This window comes from Homarus americanus, unplaced genomic scaffold (assembly GCF_018991925.1).
Source record: "Homarus americanus isolate GMGI-L3 unplaced genomic scaffold, GMGI_Hamer_2.0 scaffold40248, whole genome shotgun sequence".
Lineage (NCBI taxonomy): Eukaryota > Metazoa > Arthropoda > Malacostraca > Decapoda > Nephropidae > Homarus > Homarus americanus.
The window spans coordinates 2,976,836-2,998,637 of record NW_024712526.1 but is presented as its reverse complement, the minus strand read 5'-3'; the positions used below and the strand labels follow the sequence as shown (position 1 = coordinate 2,998,637).

General features: G+C 36.7%; 2 protein-coding genes across 2 annotated transcripts in view; one reads left to right on the top strand and one right to left on the bottom strand.

Annotated features, from left to right (window-relative positions):
* Positions 1-4,863: 4,863 nt before the first annotated feature.
* Positions 4,864-21,802, top strand: part of LOC121860891 (pyroglutamyl-peptidase 1-like) — a gene marked incomplete at its 5' end in the record, with an annotated part of 42,806 nt that continues 25,867 nt past the window's right edge. The window contains 1 exon segment of the mRNA XM_042358255.1: positions 4,864-5,192. Coding sequence (XP_042214189.1) covers positions 4,864-5,140 — 277 coding nt within the window.
* Positions 13,166-21,802, bottom strand: part of LOC121860879 (delta(24)-sterol reductase-like) — a gene marked incomplete at its 5' end in the record, with an annotated part of 32,168 nt that continues 23,531 nt past the window's right edge. The window contains 3 exon segments of the mRNA XM_042358246.1: positions 13,166-15,356; positions 15,600-15,778; positions 17,356-17,553. Of these exon segments, the coding sequence (XP_042214180.1) occupies positions 15,203-15,356; positions 15,600-15,778; positions 17,356-17,553 (531 nt within the window).

Sequence of the window (21,802 nt, the reverse complement as noted above, 5' to 3'; positions counted from 1 at the left end):
TACAAGTCCGCACATAAAGGGGTCGTATAACCTGATTGCAGACTCTCATCCTAGCTCCAGTGGAAATGCAGCAGCTACTCAGACGCACTCCAGTTGATCACCTCTTCAAGGCCAGCGCCATTTGAGTAAGTCTGGAGGGGGGGGGTGTTACTAACCCCTCCAGACCCAGCACTACGGCTAACGCCATCTATTGTCTGATCTACCCACCCAGCACCACGAGCAACGCCCATCTTAGGGGACGACACGAAGTATGACTTGCCTTTTAAGTTACCAATTCGAGGTTTCTCCATATCCCCATGTTTCACCTCAAAGCCTCTTTGTCAGCTCCAATTCGAGGAGAGGACTTGGCTCTGGGAAGTGACCACAGGATCATCTATCCTCTAAACCCACGCGGCAGTGACCACTCACCGCCTCTCTACAATACTCAGCCTTTACTCGTCAGCCATCTCAGCTCCTCACTTAAGTACTTATATGTTGTATTAACTCCCCCTTAATGTCCACTTCAGCTCAAGATTGTTTTATGTTATTAATATGTACATACTCGTTAATGTTTAGGTTTTTAATGTTAATACATGGAACAATAGAAGTACCTACCGTGTTACCATTAATGGTGAAGTAAAAACGAAATAGATTGGGAACGCCATTGTATGTAAGTGCGTATATGTGAAAACATCGTCATTTCTCTTCATAAGAATACGAAAGCAACATTTATTACTGTTCATATATGTTTTAAATAATACTTACTAATGTAAAACAAAAATTCTACTCACAAATGGTGGTAAAGTCTAAAACATAAGGACAGCCAATGATGTGTGAGTTTTTACTCGGATGATTTCGTCAATCAGGTTCAACTCGGGCTGAAGCTGAAGCTTTCCATAAAGATATCATAGCTGTTGCTGAACCTGAAGTTGTTGCTGAAGCTGCTTATGATGCTGAATTTGATGGTGTACCTGAAGTTGGTGGTTTATGTACAGGTCAAGTGTGTTTTTCACGTCCCTGTTAATTTTAATGCTTCGTTCTGTTAATGGATCCACTTCAGAAAATAATATTATGTTCATTGCTTGCTCCATATAATATCCACAGACCTCTCACCTTTTTCATATCGTTTTAACACATCTTTTAGTTTTTGAACCAGCTCTATCATGTCTTGCTCTCTTGTTCATGTTGAATAGGGACACAAAAAATGACCTAAGAAACCTGAGAATGTTTTTCTCCTTTTCTTGTTCAGATGCGTGAAAACAAAGGTCCCGCCAGCTGCGATTGTTTATACTAGCGATGCTGGCGTCACTCTCACAAGCCCGGCAGCCTCCGTGTGGAAAGCGTGATTTTTGTATAATACATATCGGGATTTAGTTATTATTTATATGAAAATGTAATTTTACTTTATTTTTTGTAATATTTTTGTCGTAAATACGAAGAAAATAATGGTGTAAATTGAATGGAGTCCTAAATTAAATTAACCAAGGTCTTAAATATGAATCGTCATTAGTAGAACCGTTATTGTGGGAGGCTTTCCTGTAGTTAATGGATGTAGATGTGCTTGAGTCAAAATGAAACTGTTATCAATAATGTTCTTAATATATTTATCATTTGTCTTTCACTTTGAGGGACTACACTTAATTTCCAGTAGAGTTCCTTTGGTGTTTTATCCTAATTTATGAGCTTATGTGCTGGCACTCGGCTTGTTATGTAAGTCGTCCTCTCATGCTTGTATTTTTGTCTGACGATTCATGAGGTATCCTTAGTTTAATCAAATTAATGGCATGAAAAATTACAGAATTTATTTGTAACTTTAGAGTGGAATTATTTTTAATGGTTTATATACTAAGTTAGTGTGAAAACTGCATGAATTAAGTTAATCTAGTTAACTGGTGTTTAATTCTTGCCACCCCTTATTTGGAATGCAAAATTGAATAGATGAAGTTAAAGTTAATAGTGTGGAATTATTTTTCACTTTATGTATGGAAAGGTAATAAAAATACTTTTGCATGTAAAATATATATTATTGAATTTTTTTTTTAAATATATGTACTGTACTGTATATAAACAGTGGGGTCTCATCTTGCGTGGGTATATTGTACTGATACACGTCCACGCATCGGATATCCGCACTAGTAATGCCATTTAACAGTTGTTAAAATTGCTTTATGTACTGGACTTGTCAAACCTTTACTCTAGAATGACTTTGGGTAACCAACTTGACCTTCCAAAAATGACAAATAATGTCACATTAAGTGCATCTACAGTACATTATTAAATAAATTGTGATACTCCATGGCCTCCACCGAATAGTGGAGGTATGGGAAGCTCTGGGAGACAATGGGATCTGAGGCAGGGGGTGAAGGCTAGTCAGATTCAGAGCCTTCAAAATCAACTGCAGACATTTGTAAAGCAACTTAAGCTTCATCACCAATCTCCAAAGTGGTAGGGTCATTGTCACTGAATTCTCCTTGATCTTCTTCACATTGTTGAGGCATAAAACAGGTGGTGATGAGAGTTTGGCAGCAGTGTTTAATAAATTCCTGGTAATGTTGTCTGTAAGGTTCCACCAGACTGTCTAACTGTGCACGGAGTTCATCACTGCGTTGCAGGCTGGGCTCAACACGTTAAATCATCCTTGAGTTCTTCAACCTTGCTGAGAACTTTTGTCACCTGCTGCTGAGTCATGCCTCCTTTGGTCTGCTCTGGTACCACCACACCACTAACACTTCCTTCTGCTGTCTCAAAATCACTCGTCATCTTCCGTCTTCTGTAGCATGCTGTCCAGTGAAGTGGATTCCCCTGTCTCTTCAATAACTTCCATCACATTGTTCAAATTCACCTCACTAAAGCTTGCAGATGCCATTTGCCTCATCATCACCACCACACTTGCCACATTCTCTTAACAACACTTGAGTGTTCGTCACATCACCTGCCACAGGCTACCGTTGTCTCCCGCCATGCTCCAACCAAGTTACCAAGTTATTAGCTGCAGTATGCACGCTGAACTCCTTCCAAAACTTGAACACATTATCCCCTGGCACTTCTTGTAATGTGATAAAACATATACCATAATAGGCTGATCATAAGAGAATGTAATACAGGTAATGTGAATAAATAAAAATAAACTGGGCAAATGTGGCACAACTAGTCCCCCCACCCCTTTACGGAGAGAGGAATAACTGAACAGGGAAGAAATTACGTATGTAGAGAACAGTACAGTACAATTCCTTCTGATTCAGCTTGTTTTATTTGAAGTCAAATTATATACTGTATTGTATTTTGTTGTATTATTTAATGCTGTATGTTATTTATGATGAAACATACACCATAATAGGCAGATCATATGAGAATATAATACAGCTCCTCCCCGACTTACGACCTACTCGACTTACGACCACCCGCACTTACGACCTGCCTCAGTCGTACCAAAATTTGGTCAAATTACATCTTTTCGAATCCCAACCTCAGTACACAGACAAAATTTTTGTTTGTAATTCACTTTAAAATGGCTGGCAAGTGTAAAAGTGAGAGTTTTGTGGTGCTGAGAAGAAAAAGAGACACCCATTTTAGATTTTCTATTTATTATTTAAGCATTTTTTACTTTAGACCATTTCAACTTACAACCTGGATTTGGGTCCCTAACTCCGTCGTAAGTCGGGGAGGAGCTGTACAGGGTAATGAATAAATAAAAACAAACTGGTGAACGAGGCAATAGCTAGTCCCCCCCCCCCCCATTCCAGCGCATTTAGGTATGGTGTCATCTCTTGATATTGGGGTCAATAAATTCAGTTCTAATTAACTTAAGTTAGAAACACCATTTTTTTACCCAAATAATCCTGATTAGTTAACTAAAAGTTTGGTTAAATAAATATATTAAATAAATAAATCTGCATGATACAGGTGTGCGAGGTGCACACACTCGGTTGAGAGAGAAACGATAAGCAACCCTTTGGTGGGGGGGGGGGGGCACTGCATCACCCCTCAACCTTCTCACTGTACTCCCTGCCTCTACCACCTCGACTCTACCTTCCATAATTATTTAAGTAAATAAGAAAAAAGAATGAGATAAGGTAAGAGAAATTGTGTAAAGAAATAAAATGAAAAATAGAAAGAAGTAGAGTAATTAAAGAGTAATAAAAAGTTGAGATAAGAAGGAAACCATGTCTGTGGGAAAAAAAAATATTTTTCCTCATTCTCTCATGTTAGTGATTTGACATTTACCCCGGTATGCAATATCAGGTCACCCATTGTATATATATAAACTCTTCTCTCATTTGTGGTGAAGGTGGGCTGAGGGATTAGTGGTCTCATATTACTGACCTGATGCATTGTCAGGATAAGGAATTAGCTGGTCTCATGACCTGAAGATGTCTTGAATAAAGACGAAATTAATATACAGTAATGTACTGTACAGTAGTTCAGTTCATTAAAAAAAAAATATTTTTATAAAATATATTACCATTAATGGGGATACTGTACAATGATCTAATCAGATTTAATATAGGCCTAGCGAGAGTTAATAGGTACAAGAGATGACACCATGTGTAAACGTTCTGAAGGAGGTGGGGGGGGGTGGGATTGGCTGTTGGCATGTTTGTCAGGTTGTTTTTATTTATGCATTACAGTACTGATACATCATAAAAATAATGTCCAATAACTAAAATCACCAAGTATGGGGCTAAGTAACCAAAAGATCACAAGATTAAAGCTATACTGCTACCCGCACTACCCAATGTTTTCCGTGTAAACTATAACTATGATTACATTTCAACCAATTGTGTAAGCGATAACTGTGCACGTGTTACCCACATAAAATGAGACCCCAATGTGAGTGTGTGTAGATTTTCAAAAATTTGCCTGATGTTGTAAATGGATTTTCAGGTTCCTTTGTGACTTCATTTACTACTTGTCCTTAAAGCAAGATAGATCTCGTTCAGCTTTCATCCATGTCCCAACTCTCCGCAAATTTCTGGCACAAGATATTTCTGCTGCCATTGCTGCTGCCATCAAGGAAATGTACAAACAAATTGTTCAGAAAGATCATCAAGGAGGAGAGGAAAAGCTCAATAGAGTGTCTCCTACAATTAACAAGTGGGATGAGAATGCTGCCAGGGAAAATGAAGTACTACCAGATGAGAAAATATCTGTAGCTGTCTGACTACTGGATGCTATTATCACTTTCCTCACTCTCGGGGTCTTCACGTGTAAATGTGTGTAGGTATGAAGTTTTTTTTTTTTTGTGGTCCAGGGTCTTCATACTTATTAATGCATATGAAATTGGAACCTGAATGGAAAATTTTCAGAGTGCAGGTGGGACCCGAGAGTGTTAATATTTCACAGCTCGGTGCATGTAAGTGTTGCATTATTAGAGTAAGATTACATTGTGTGGCCTTTTTTCTGCCTTTTATGTTTTTGGGTTTGTTTTTTCTCTTGGTCAACTGTGATAGATATATTATTGACCAAGAAAAGATATGCTGTTGGAAACAATCACAACATTCCAACTGCTACAGGAAATAATTTTGAACTTACCAGAGGATAGGTTAGAGGTTCATTAAAATTATTGTAGTCATTTTGCCCTTATAATTTTTTTATTTTTTGTGCATATATATTTTCATACCATGGGTACCTATTTTAGAAATTTTACTTATAAGATATACAAAATAGTAATATAAATTCCTAGAATAAATGAATATTATAGTAGTTAAAATATATACAGTACTGTATTATTAATGCAGTATATGTATGTTTGTCTACAGTAAAGACTGGGTTAATTTCTTATTGATTGATGTCCTGTTCATTGTGGCAGTTTCATAGGAGTATTATTTTCATGGAACACACCACTATTAAGTTGAATGCAAGCCTCAACAACCAGATCAATATATCCCACTAACATTTGTCATCTTCTGCTGCCACACTTCAATAGTTTTGATAAATACATTAAAAATCTGTTGAAACAACTAACATTCATGGGGTTACATTACTGGAAAACACAAAGGATGGTGATTCCCAGATGTTGAAGCAAAATCCTATGAGAAAAGGGAAATTTGGTTCCTGGCTGAAAAATTAGCCCCATAGCTTGTCCTATAGGGCCAACATGTTACCACAGGATCTGGTCAACACAAAGTCTTCCGTGCAGAATGACAATTTTTATTTTTTTATTTATTTATTTTTTTAGATTTTCATCAAAAATTCTAAACAAATTAGTGGCATTTTACTGTACAGTCACACCTCTAGAGAGTGTGTCTCTAAAATCCAAATATTTTTCATATAGTATACTGTACTGTATAAACTATGACTTAAAATTTTGTCTCCAACAGAATTTCAAGCTTCCAAAGTTCAGTTGTTTGGTAGAGCAGTAAATTTGGGTAAATTATGTTTCACATCTGCAAACACCATTTTCTCACCTTGTGCATTTTGATTAGGTATTCTTCCATACTTTAGGTTTCAGTAGTGTTTGGTTTGTTCTAATGTCACAGCACTAGATAAATATTTAGTAAATTTTGGCCATGAAGAGCTTATGATGGTACAGCAGTAACATGATTATGTCTCACCACTGTGTCATGGCCAGAGATAATTGTGGGAAGGGTGCAATCTAGTGTGACCCCACCAAACATTGCACTGAACAATGATGGTCATAAAATAGTAACAAGCAATAGACCGACCGACCAACCAAATGGATAATAAGCTGATAAATAGTGAAAGTGAAGAATATCATATTCTTTTATGCCCACTGACATCATTGCTTCTTGCCACATATGGTTGTTCCTGGTTTAGTTGTGTTTTAAATTTGAATACACTTTTACAAAAAAAATAAATTTTTTTTGCTTGGCTATACAATACTTTATTGTAGGTGTAAAAACTTAACAACGATTAGTGTAAACATAGAAGTTAATGGATTCCAGGTATACATGTGTGCTTGTTAAGAGTTGTGTAGACAGCAGCAGTCAGGCCTGCTGATTGACCACCTAGCTAGCTGCCCAATGAATTCAATCTTCAGTAATAATAGACTTGTTGAGCTGTGCTGATGCATCCATCACATTGCTGCTATTATCTGTCATTGCAGTCTTGGCAATAGTTGTGGGTTTAATGTGTTAGAATATTAGTGCAGAGAATTAAGAGACAGCTTAGAATAGGAAAACTCAAGGATGAAGAGATGTGTGGGGACAGTGGAACTACAGTCTTGAACACCAATGACAGGCCTGCATACTGTACTAATATGCTTTTGTTTATTTTATAGCACATTCATGTCATTTTATAATGCCTAATTTCATCTGAAATGGCACTCTTTTGCTGGTCTTGACACAAGGTGTGCATGGCAAAGTACTGGCAGTTCTTTCTGTGGCTATCGTGCACAATTTGGGGTACAGTAATTTCTAAAGTAATTCTGTATACACTACTGTACATATACTGTACATAAACAACTGTCATTCCTATAAGGAACTTGAAGTAAATATTACTGGAAATTATGGTTTCCTGTCCTGTTTTGATGCCATCGTCTCAGTAGTTAATGTAAATAAAGAGCACACATGCTGTCATAGTGGGCTGTCAGGATGTACAGATACTGTCCTGTAGACACATTGCACTGTGGGTGCTTATTTTACAAAAGCTCAGCAGAACTTTTAGACATTGGTTTTTAAAAGATGTTAGTTTCTCAGAACTTTTTCCTTTTTATGGGCAAAATGTTTTGATAATTTATGTATGATCATTTTTATAGTATGTAGCGCTACATCTCATGTTATTTAGAACTGAGGTCACATATTATATTTCACATGTTTGGTCCAAAAGGATATGGTCACATATTTAACATTTTTAGTCCAAAAATATATTGTGCTTCATATAGAAATTACTTAGACAAGACAGAACTTGTACAAGTTATGGATTCACTTTAAGTATTTTTACTTGTTACAAATGGATGCTTTTTATTGTGGTTTTATTTATTCATAAATATAGTAGTGTAGATTTTGCATTTATTCTACTGATGGTAAATTTTTTAGCATTGTTTCCCAAAGCAATTAGAGGTATGTCAGCTTAATGTGTTATGAAGTTGATGAGCATATAGTTGATTGGTCTACCTGTAAAATGAATTAAAATATTTCCTTAAAAGTTTGCAAAATCTTACTTGGCATTAATAAGCTTATTAGCCTTAATGTAGTCCACCACTAAAAATTTTGAGAAGTTAAATTTGTGTGTGTGTGTGATTTTAAAAGAAAATTTTATTTATATTATAATTATATAGTACTGTACAGATATACCTCGGTAACCGATGCATGTGCGGACTGCGAAAAGTCAACGAACAGGGAATCGGTGATTTTCAAAGCAATTGATCCCATATGAATACAGTATAACAAATTCAGGAGGATAGGGACCAGCCACCCCCAAAAACTCCCATCCACCCTTGATATACAGTATCTCATTCAGACTGTCAAGCAAAAAAAAGCAGTTTTTTTTTTCTAAAAACCAGTTTTTGTGATATAGTCCAGAATGTGACGTCTAGCTTTATACCTAGGTGTGATAATGCCTAGCAATAACTCGCCAGGCCAACATACAGGCAATTAAAACATCTAATAATTACTTAATACGTAATATTAGGAGGACACGTCTCTACCTGGCATTTAATTGCAATTCTCAATACCCCCTCCCTCGCCCTCCATCATACGCATTGCTACCGTCATCTCTTGCCCTAGAGTGAGCAGTAAACAAATGTCAACTCTCGGGGGGTGGAGATGGGCGGGATGTCGACGTCGCATTCTGGAACATATCACAAAAATTGGTTTTTAGAAAAAAAAACTTCTTTTTGTTCAATCCAGAATGCGACATCTAGCTTTGATTACCCAAGCAGGAGGTGGAGAGGGAGGTGATATTGCATATAAGGCTCCTCTAGCTTAGGTCCAGATTATAATTATAAACTTTTTTTTTAATATTTTCCAATATTAGGAACATTTACCGGAAGGTAAAATGTTAATTTACATATCCCAATTAGGATACTCACTTTACTCTGAAGAGGAAGAAGGTCCTGGTTGTGGTGATTAACTAGATGGGGGAGGGGACCCCAGCACCACCACATGTGAAGCATCTTTCAGAGATAGATGAAGATAGCTGTTTTGAAAGGTTTTTGAAGATTTCTAAAAGCTCACTTCTTTGATTTAACTGAAGCTCATATCCCGCAGAAAGGCCACAAACCCTGCATATTTCCTGGTGTCATGTGCCAAAAATTTCTTGCCAGGGTCTACTTGACTCACTAACTGAGATAAATATTTTGTCATTGACTAGGAGACAATTTCTTACCATCCCCGGATGAGAAAAAATAGGGGCCCCGATTAGGGAATCTGATTAACCATTCTTGAAGATTCCTAACTGGGCACAATATATGAGGAACCCTTGTCTCCTCCATAAGCAGTTTTATCCTGATTGGTTGAGCTTGAAAATCCTCCCTTTTATTTTTTCTTAGGATCTCCGTAGGAAAAAGGGTGACATCTTCCTCAGAAAATACCAATAATGATGGATTATTGGAAATTGAAATCAGCTCACTGATTCTCATACCTGTTGCTATTGCTAGAAGGAAGGCTGCCTTCTGGAGCAATCTTTCCTTGTTCAGATTTATACATTGTAATTAGGCCCCATGAGAAATTTAGTAACTTTATCTTGAGACCAAGGTGGGAAATAGGCCGAGGGGGTCTCTGAATGAAAAAGGACAATCTGAGCATTTGATAAATTCTTGTGTTCAAAGTAATATTAAAACCCCATGCCAGAGGGTCAACCAATGCTGATTTATAAGATACAATTGTCGATCTTTGAAGGCCTTTAACTCTGAACAGAAAATCTAAAAATTCTAACACAACTGTTTCCGACAATGTGATTGGAGTCGTTAACCTGATAAATTGTTGAAAAAGTTTCCAAGCTTTCTCATAATGCATAGAAGTTTGGGGTCTATGACCTGCTATCACTTGGTTAACTATATAGGTATTACCCAACAATCTATTTAAACATTTTTTTAGAAACTCCAAGTGTGAAATGCCAAGGATATCTCGAACTGAGGGTGCAGTACCTGTTCTAGAGATCCCTGTTGCAATTGTACTGGATGCGGGCAACAGATCCAGACACCACGGTTGTAGGATCCAATATGGTACAATTAAGAGGACCTTCCCTTGGAAGGATCTGTGTTTGTGAACCACTTTGAGCAACATTTTCACAGGTGGGAACAGATAGATTGAATTCCAATGGTTCCAATCTATGAGTAGAGCATTTCCTCAAAGATGTGATCGTTCCAGAGATGTTTAAGATGGCATCTTGTGATTGTTTTGTGAGGCAAAGAGATCTATTTGTTGAGTCCCAAACCTCCTCACTAGATTCTTGAACTTCACTATCTTTAGGGACCATTCTGTTTCCGTTGATGCTGGCCTGAGATGGGACAAAGCATCTGCCCAATTGTTTTGTACTCCCGGTATGTGAGTTGCTTTGAGGTAAAGTGTTTGTGTTACACAAACATAAATATATATATATATATATATATATATTTTTTTTTTTAGCGTTTTAGAAGTGGCCAAGATCTGGTTGAGCCTTGATGATTGAGACAAAACACTGCCGCTCTATTGTCCATGGCAAACAGAATCGTTATGTTTTTGAAATTTGTGTTTGCCAACAAAAAGAACAGGAATACTGCTAATTCTTTTATTTTTGATGTGTTTGTCCCAAAGGGAGTTGCTCTACTTCCCTTGACGGAACTCTCCTTTTGAGGAATGGTATCCCCATCCTATTTCGGACGTGTCTGCACAAACGACCAAGTTTGTTTGAGGGGAAACCCAGTGAGATGAACTGATTAGATATTCCAAATTTGTCCACCATGACAGATGATTCTTGATCGGAATAGGGAGAGAGGAAGCAATATTTCTGTTTCTGTGAAGCAATTTCGACCCCAGATGAATTAGTTGCTTCTTCCTTAACGTGCCCAAAGGAACTACTATGGTGGCAAAATTCAACAGACCCAGTAGTTTTTTTGTTAATCTTGCTTTACACAGAAGGCTTCTACTTGGTTTATCACATCTGTTACGTTTGCTTCTGGTAGACTGGCTGACTGCTGATTGGCATCCCAATGGAGACCTAATCAATCCAATTTCTGACATGGTATGAGATTTGATTTGATTTGACCTGGTTTATCTTTAATCCTAGGTTTTGAAATAGTACTAGTGTACGTTGGGTCGCCCTTTGACAATCTTTGAGAGTTTCCCACTATCAGCCAATCGTCTAGATAAGCAAAAAGTTCTTATGCCCTCCTTCGCAAGGATCTCTCTGGGGATGTTTGCCAGTTTTGTAAACACTTTTGGCACAATTGTCAGGCCGAATGGCATCACTGTGAATTGATAACATACCTCCCCCACGTCTTGAATTGTTTCCTCCTTTAAAGTTTCCTCTAGGTTGATAACTGAACCTAGCAGCTGGTCCTGTTCCCCTGTTAGACCTTCCTCTTTTAGATTTCCAAAAGGTCTGAGGACTCCTGGGAACAGTAATATTAATAGCTTGCTCAACAGGTGATCTATACTTAACCAATGATTGTTCATCAAACAAAGCAGGAGAAAGAGGGGAAGAACTTAGCAATAAATAAGCACTACCACTTGAAGCATTATTAGTGGCTTGCTTCCTTAGCTGGGCTTTTAGTTTTAGGGCTTTCAACAACATTTCCAAAAATGAGTTGTACAGGGAATATGGAATCCCTTGTATAGCAGCAGCCAAACATTTGTCTACTTCTGAACTGTCCTCATAGTCCAGCACAAACTTAGTCAATAACTGACTTATCATAATTGCAGACCAAATATCTGCTGCCAACTTCCTAAATTTGAACTCTTCAAGCAACAGTGCAGAAGCAACTGGTTTCAAATTTCTTTCATAACTTATATCAGCATATTTTGGAGATGGCAAATGCTGGGAAAGTTCATACAAGGAACTCTTTTTGTCATTAAATTGGAACTTCAAAAAACTAAACTTGTGAGCATTCCTGTCAGCGGGAATGAATGTTAAGTCTTTCAATATATTAGCCCAGACTTCATCTAGTTCAGAGATTATTTTGGGGCAAATATCAGGCCAAGAAATTGTAGTATCAACCTCTAAAAACAATGAATGATGACCCACAGTTGCTTGGCCTTCCTGTCTATTTGTAAGTGCTGAGAGATCAGGAAGTTTAGAAACATTTTCATGAAATACCTTGAATAAGGAATCCACAGACTCGGATGTGGTTGAAAACAAAGAAGATTTAGATCTTACCAATGTTACCGAAGGCCTGTTGGGATCATCCTTACACTCAATGTTATCCATCAGCTGCGTGGCAGTCGACAGCAGCCTGTTTCCACTCATAGTAACCAACACTTTTGCCCCAGGTGAAAGTGGTTGCCAAAATGGGGACAGGATGAAGTCAGTCTCAACAGGTTCTCCCTGCTCTAGTGACTGAACACTATGATTAGAGCCAACTTCCTCATCCTGATCCTGGAATCCACTAAAATCAAACGGACTAGATAGAGGTTCTTGTAATCTTCTTACTGCCTCATTATCTAGAATATCCAATAACCTACTTTCTTAGCAGAAGCAGGTTGGTCTAATTGGGGATTAAGTCTGTTACCTATCACCCATAATTCTAAACTTTCTGCCAACTTGGGATCTTTCCAGTGTTTTACATTTACTCTTCAAGGCCTTATTCCATCTAATTATAATTTGGATCTGCAATAATTCATTCTTGTCTCCTGCAGCTTGATTAATTTTTAAAATTTGATCATAACAAACTGCATAATTCAGTGGTGAAAACAGGTTGTCTGAGACACAGCTGCTATGAATTATGCAAGCCAAATGAGGATCTAACTTGTTAATCCAAGTGGCTCTACATCCTTGATAATTACATGTAGTATGGTCCCCTTGGGTCTTGGGTGAAACTACTACTACTGAATTCACATCCTCCACTGACAAACATTTCCTTGTATGTAGTGTATGAGCTGAACTTTCCAGTCCTTGTAGCTCACCACTCAACTAGTTCCCCAGGGACAGTTCCATGGTCTCCTCAGAACCCTTTTGCAAACCAGGGACTGTCTATATATATCTTATCCTCACAGCAGTTTGTCAACTGTTGCTTCTTCACCATGTTTATATCATTCTATAATGACTAATCTCTTTCTAATAATAATTATTATAATAATAATCATAATAATAATAATACAGAATTTATTCAGTAAAGGTTTACAATTAGTTTAGCATGTATACTGTGTAGACAATGCAGTTATACATTTCAGCATGTGTAAAGACAATGCCAGTGCAGATAATGCATACAGTTTCCAATGCACAATTGGGGAATGTTCTGAGTAAGATACCAGGCTACAAGTTCAAACCTCTGAATGGGAGACCTATGGTAGCAAAGCAGCAGTCAGTCACTCCCAATCTGGTAACTTCTGGCGAGTTTTACCACTTCTGCGGTATGATTATACCTCATGTGCACTAGACTGGCTGTACTATTGTGACGTCATCAACTTGCATACCCCCTCCCCCACTCCGTTACCAGATAGATGAGTGTCTGGCTACTGCTTCACTACCACAGGTCTCACATTCAGAGGTTCGAGCTTGTAGCCTGGTGTCTTACACAGAACATTCCCTGACTGTACCTGGATGTTGCAGGTATACAACAAAGGTAAACAGTATGGCAGGATAGCTGACAATGCCATCAGATGTTTACTTCCAATAGTATATCTCCAGGAATAAAAGTGAACATTTGTTGATATACATTACAAGCATTATGTTGTGCATAGACTATCCATGGCTGGCATAGAACTTCAACAGTACAGCATATTCAGTGTTTAAATATATAGAAACTCCCTCTTCTCTTGCTGTGGCTTCATCTGTTATGTATTTTTTGGTCTTAGTTTTGAATTCTTTGATAACATTACTGGTTATAATGTGGTCAGGTAACTTATTCTTTACAAAGTTTGTTGTTAAGATACTTTGGGCATAGTCTGTTGAAAACCCTAAGAGCATAATTCAGCCTCAATTGCTTCACTCTACCTGTCACACTTAACATGTCCAGTGATTACAGGACTTCATCATCAATGAACTCTTGTGTTCATAATTGTAGCTTGGCTTTTAAATTCTGTGTTAAGACAGGGTACCATGATGATCAGGAGTAGGCCATATGACAATGTACGAGCACTTAGCAAAAGTTCCTAAAGGCATCAGCAGACACATTTGGCATTTCTGTAAAGAAATTTTATCCTGACATATGTTATTTTGTAATTATTTTTTTATTAATTCTCCAAATAAACAAGAGATGAGTCACCCCAAAGTATTTCACTGAGGTTACAGTTGAGAAGGGTTATCCCACATACTACATTGAATTTGTTTACTCTTTTCAGTTTTATTATGCAAATAATATTGCTTCAATCTTACCAAGATGTAGAATAATTCAATTTCTATCAGCCACTGTTTATGTGATTCTAGTTCACATAAGAACTTATCAATAGCATCTTTACCCAATACTAGAGAGCAGTCATCATTGTGCTGTATATTTTTTTTTTACAATCAACATTAATAAGTGTGTAACTTACATAGCAAAGGCCCTAAGAAACTTCCTAGTGGACTCCACACAAGAAGTGTGGTTGGCGAAGCACTGGTATATATTACTGCACTTGTTTGAATAATTTGGGGAGATTTCTAAAGTAATAATTGCATACAGTACATAGGTAAGCAACTCTTGCCACATGCATGTAAGCTATGCAATGACCTTTCCAGTAGCAGACTGTCACTGTTTTACATGCCAACATAGTGAGTTTAGAACATAAGGTTCTCATTGTTTTCTGCACAGTTGGAAGTAATTCATGAATATTTTTCTTAAGACATCAACAAAACACACTACGATATTAAAATATTTTGATGATAAAATATTAAAATGCAATAAATCAAAAGTGCAGTAAGCAAATTTTAATAAAAAAAAAAGACAAAATGCATTTTGAAGGATTAAACACTTCATCAGTACTGTACAGCATGCAACTTTGTGGAGATAGAAATAGGGGTATGTAAAACTTAATAAAGGTTCTGTGTATTTCTGAACACAGACTTAACACAGCATTTTAATACAGTCCAATATTCATTTGTATGTTCTGAATACAGATTATAAATTAGATATTTTTACATGATATTGGAGGAAAGATTGAAAGGGCAAGTTAAATTGAAGTTTGTGACAGAAGATTAATTTGTTTTAAATTCGAGCCTTCCTGTTAACCTTGTCATACACCTCAGGGAAAGCCTTCTCACACCCCAACTTTGCCCTCATTTTGTCATACAGTGAATGGTCGAACATTTCTCGGTATTCTTCACGAGTCATGTAAGAGTCTGCATACATCATTTGAAAGCTGTGAAAGGAAAATTATATGATTAATATTTATAATTCAGGGTACTGGTTCTTTTACTATGATAATAAAATCCATTAAATGTAAAAGACCCAACATACAACCATCTTTGTTTACATCCTCTAAGCCAATCAGTGCTCATCTAATCAACTTGTACACAAAATGATACCTTTTCTTATGTGAGTTATTTGGCTATTAATAAACACTACCAGTGCTCACTTACCTAAGCAGTTATAGTTTACTTACCCTTTAACCTTTCTTACAAATTTCTCAATTCTACGTGTTGTCTCGACTGGTTCAAATTTCTCAACTTTAGGTACTCCATAAGTCCCAATGTCAACAAATAATGCTTCCTCGTCATTTAAGGGATGCAGCATACCAGGGTTTGCAGGCAACTTGAATGGGCATAACCAGATGGGGTATATCTAAAATGCATCAATAAGAGAAGTTAAACAAACAGTGCATGGATGAAACTTGCAAAATCTAATAACTTAAATATGTATCTAATAGATGTATGGTTGATTGTATTGTACAGGTATTTACAAATCATCTCACACTCAAATATTTCTATAATTACAATATTTTTTTTTCATAAACCTATTTCATAATTATTGATCTTTTATATAAAACTTTTCTCAAAATGTGGCCATCAAATATTCTTGCATACACTACAGTATAGCATATGCAAGTGTAAATGAGGCTATAAACTGCAACTTGATAAGAGGAGGAACTGAAACATACTGTACAGTAAACCCTTGTTATTCACTGGGGTTTGGTTCCAAGGAATGGCTTGAATAGGCAAAACCACAAATAGCAACTTATACTACCTTAGTGCACTACTGTATATCTATACCAAACAACTGACCAGCCGTGGCAGTACTCATCCCCTCTTTTAACTTAATCTAATAATTCAACTTTCTTTGTCAGGATCATCACTGACTTCTGCCTATTACATTTCACTCTACTAGCATCACTAGCACTAGGCAGTCTTTTAAGGGCCATTTCACACAGAAACACTAAAGTTTTGAGAGTACAACAAGAGATGCTGTGTGGGGTGACTTGTTGTGCTGCAGGAAAAGGCTCACAAGTTAGCCACCATTTGCTTATCATGAATCATCGAAATTGCAAATTATGGAAATCGCAAACCCGCGATTGACAAGGGTCTACTGTATACGGTATATTAAAATCACTTCCCCATTTCTAGTGAACAGAGGCTGAGTTATGAAAATAGTTGTATGTTTACAAGATTTGTATTTATATAGGCATTAGATCATTGTTCTATTTTGCATGACACATTACAGAGTAAACTCTGGCTGTGCAGATTATGCGGAACATTTACTAGGCATGTGACTTTTGAAATATAATTGCCCCAATATCTTTTCTGTTTGCCCTGACAAAATTTTGGAGGAAATTTGTTTACCCAGATATCTCAATGGAAAAGTTAAATAAATATCTTATAACATTCAAATTCATTGTGTGTATCAACTAATAGATCCCTTGTGTCCATCTAAATGGTGTCAGTGGTGGTAACACTTGTCATGTGAAGTCATAACTCCTATCAGTTTAGTAGTTCTTTTGAAATGTTGGCAACTTGACACCAACTGACAAGTTCTCATCTAGGTATTTATTTACCTCTCAATATATTAGTTAGTCTGGGAATGTCTGGTCTGCCAGGCACTGCTAATCTACACAGCAAGGATAAACTCCTTAAGTCAGGGTCTAGGAAGGAAGTAAGGAAATGTGTGTGTGTGGTAAACACACTTGTATTTAAACCTTCTGTGAGTTTGTGTGCATGTATTTGCAAGTGCACATACTGTATATTTATTAAATCAACATACATATTACTTGCTATCTATTTTTAAATTTCTTTCACCATACTTTCAGAGTTCTACCTCTCATAATTTTTCATTTTTGTTAGCTCGCGCATTACTAACCTTGTTACGCACTTGAAGATATTCCTTGTTGAAGCACAGTAATAACATTATAACAACAACAAACATACCTTGACTTCTTTTTCAAAGACACAGACAGCTTCCTTCATGTCAGTAAGTGGAACAAGCATGTCTTGTATGAAGTGGTTTTTCTCATATAGTTCTTTAACAGCCTCTCCTTGTGTCAACTTGAGCAGAGAGACTTTAGGGGGCACCAGCCATCCCAGGAGGTAACGAAACAACATATTGTTGCCGAAGGGAATTATGTCCTGAAGTTGTGAATTAGTATTAGTCATTAAAGGAGTTCATTTCTATAATTTTATAATCTATAATTTAACTTGATAAACTTAAAGCATGGTTTCATTTTCATTGATTTTATATGTATCCCTCACACACTTACTCTTTTAAAGCATGGGGATACAGTAGAACGTCGATATAACACGAGATACGTTTCCAAGAGAGGTCGCTTTAAACTGAATTCGCACAAAATCAAAGTGTTGTTTCAATGGAATAATTTAGTTTGGTACTTGAGAGAAACACAAAATACTAAAAAGACTGACAGTCTACCCAGATGCACCTCAGCCCATCTCCTAGAATAAACAAAACATTGTTTTTTTTTGCGGTATTATGTTAAAAGAAACACTCATAAATCAACACAGCTAAAACTAAGGGATGCGAAATGGTCTGTTTACGGGCTGGGAAGATGGGGGGGGAAGGGAGGTGAGGTGATATGTTTGACAGTTGATGCCAAGGTCTATTGCTTACCGGTATTTATTTATCTGTTCTTAAGAGTGACTAAGTTTTTCTCTTATAAAATGTCACTGAACTGACCTGGGAGAATATAATTAACATTGCTGGAATTCTTAAAAGATAGTGATTAGTTTGAATATAGACATGCTATAGTTTGCATTAGACGTGAAATTTTTAGTTTTAACTAATTTTATTACAAAGAGCTAAAATTTTTATCTCTTGTGCAAAATATATGACGTTTATATTCAAATTAGTCGCTGTCTTGCAAGGATTCTAGTAATGTAAATTATATTCTCTTAACCTTAGACTGATATTATATAAGATAAAAACTGTAAGCCTATAACCACCCAACCCTTTGAATTGAATTGAGACAGTTTATTTAGCCAAAAAAACACAGATATAGACTGGATAATAATAACAATATTAACATGGCTAAACCATTTGAGAACCTGAGCTCTCTTTTAGGCACCTGATATATACTATACATTTATCTCAAGGAAGTATTATGTAACATTTAGTATCATCTGGAAAAGTACAATAGCATGGTGGTAATAAGAACATCTCATAATGTTACCATGGTTATCACTTCAATATTTATTTGATATTTATTTTTTTTAGTTTATTTTTTTTATTTATATTATAATTATGTATATACATAAATTACAGTGGAATTTAAAAACATAAGTATACTGGGGGAGCAGTACAGCATTACGGTTGAACAAGAGGACAGAGCTGTCAGGATTATGTCTAGTTGGCAAATATGTTTATTGTATTGGTAATTTCATATCTATTTACATGATAATTTCCAATAAACAGTTTTGATGGTACAATGAAAGCAGGTATTGTACTGTAAATATAGTAGGTGTTACAATAAATATTAATACTTAGACAATAGATATTTTTTTAGGAGATGATTTAAGGGAAGGGAGCAAAGTCTTTGCTCGGATGGGTGGGGGTAAGTTGCTCCACATCTTCACACCGTGATATTTATGGAGGTCTGGGAGTGAGAGGAGCGCATGGGAGGTGGTCTTACAGGTTGTACCTCTCTAATTCGGCAACCTCGGGACCTGACCGGTGCCCGACCATGGAAATTAACCCTTTTCCTGGATAGATAGTGACTCGTGCTTACGCTTGGAAGCACTAGCACCACTTTCACTGCTTCGTGGTCTCTTTGAAAACATATTGAAGGGTTAAATGTTGTACAGTAGGTTCTCAAAATTCGCGAGTTTTTAATTCGACGTTTTTTATTTGGACAAAAAAAAATACTACACAATTTAAAATTTCAACAGCGGAAATTCAAATTTCGACGGGTTTGAGCGGCCCGCCAACGTTCAGACGTGCATAATCGTGTAAACAGCGTCATTTCTCTTATGTACAAAAGACTCATTATTGTTTATTACTGAATGTCTTTTTGATTGAATTAATGTTAGTGTGCAAAATGAACAATACAATTCATTAATAATACGTAGAATATTAAAACACACGAGGAGACGAGACGGCATTGTTTTCGTTGTTTACAAAACCAGTGACTGACTGGTTCTACATATAAAACTGAAGAAAATAAGACCCTGGTTGTAGCTGTAGTAAAATTAATGTAAAAAATTAATATGGTTGTTTTAAGTAATGTTATTTAATGTTAATAAATGGAACAATAAAAGTAGCTGACCATTAATGGTAAAGAAAAAAGCGAGACTGCACATATGTAAGTGAGCACATGCGAAAACATATCGTCATCTCTACATAAGAATATGAAAGCAACACTTATTTACTGTTCATATATGTTTTAATTAATGTTTCTGAATTTAAAACATAAATTCTACTCACCAGTGGTGGTAAAGTTGAAAACATAAGGACAGCCAATGTTGTCGTGTGTGTTTTTACTCGGATGACGAAGTTGTCAAGTCATCAGGTTCAACTCTAGCCGATGCTGTAGAACATAAAAACTTTTTCTGTGTTGTTTTTAGTTTTTATTTAACTTTATCTGTGTTATTTTTGTTGGTTTATTAGGATGTTGCTTTATTAGAGGTAGTAATTCGCCAAAAAAGTACAGTAAAAACCAAAAATCCGGATGCCAGAAATCCGGACCACCCGAGAATCTTGACTTTTCGAAAACTCAAACTTTTTTTTTTAAATTAGCTGGCTTTTGTGTGTATGTGCGCATGCGTGAGCGCCACAGCTGCACAGCAACAACAAGCGACCACGCGGTCGCCACTTTAAAACGAGCAATCAAACTGTGACAACGTATGTAATTTTGAGTCCTACTGTTCCCATTTACAGAGTACTGTACATGTACAAACCCATAATAATGGCTCCTAAAGTAGATAAACTTTGTTGTGTGAAGAGAAAGAAGAACACGTTGAAATTGAGTGACAAACTTGAAATAATTAAGAAACTAGAACGTGTTGTGAGCAATACTGTTCTAATGGAAACATACGACATTGGAAAGTCTACAATTTATGATATAAAAAAAGGCAAAGAATAAAATTCTAGAATTCACAGCTTTTTCTATAAAACTGCTTGTTTTGAAAGCATGCTATATTTGCTATGAATAAACTATCAAAATGTACCTGTTCATCTCTTCTTTATTCCTTTCTTTATTCCTCCTTAAATTTGAATTTTAAAAGTACTGCCTGAGAATCCGGAAAATCCGAAAATCCGGACCGACTCAATCCCCAAGCAGTCCGGATTTTTGGACTTCTACTGTAGGTTAAATAAGGCAAAATTTAGCCAAACATCGAAAGTACCAGACTCAAATTAATTTTCTTCATGGGCAAACTAAAATCGTTCTGGACCACGGGAGTTTCCGGACCACAGAATGCCGGACTAGAGAGGTACAACCTGTAGTAGCTCTGGGTGCCTTACGTTGTATCTCTGATTATTCCAGAACTGGAAATAATTATTGTTGAGCAAGTGATTGATAGATTTGTAAACAAAGAGGGCACTGCAGTAGGTGTTAATATCTTCGAATTTTAAAATTTTCAATTTAGCAAATTTTTCATTTGTGTGATCTGTTTTTTTCAAGTAGGTCATTGTCCGTACAACTCTCTTTTGTACAGTAACCAGGGATTGTGTTTTTGAAGTCAGAGGTCCCCCATAGTGTGTGACAGTGTATCAGGTGTTGGTAAACAAGATCATGATAATAGATTTCTTTCATTGCTGTGAGAGTGAGTGACTGTCAAGTGTGATACATGATACCGCACTGTTTATTGACTTTACTGTGAATGGCTTGTATGTGGTTTCTCCAGTTAAGTTTCTCATCAACAATAACTCCGAGGAATTTAGTATTTTGTTCACGTTTGAGGACTGTATTACCAAGGTAGAGGAGGTTCAAGTCTGGGGGTAAGTTTTTCCTTCTGTGAAAGATCGTGTAGTGGGTTTTCTCAAGGTTTAAGGTCAGTTTATTGTGTATTACCCAGGTCCTGACTTTAGTCAATTCAGTGTTCATAGTTCTCATCAAGGAATGGAGGTCTGAGTTGCTGGCATAGAGATTACTATCGTCTGCAAATAAGTTGTATTTTATAAGTGTGCTGGCGTGGATTATGTCGTTTATGTACAACAAAAACAGTACTGTACTGGACCGAAAATGGAACCTTGGGGAATGCCATACAAGATTGGCGAGGAGTCAGAGTGGTGATTATTACAGCAGACATACTGCATCTTGTTGGACAGATATGAGGTAAACCAATTGTGGGGCAGGCCCCTAATGCCGTAATGTTCAAGCTTTGAAAGGAGGATGGTATGGTCGAGAATATCGAAGGCTTTAGAGAG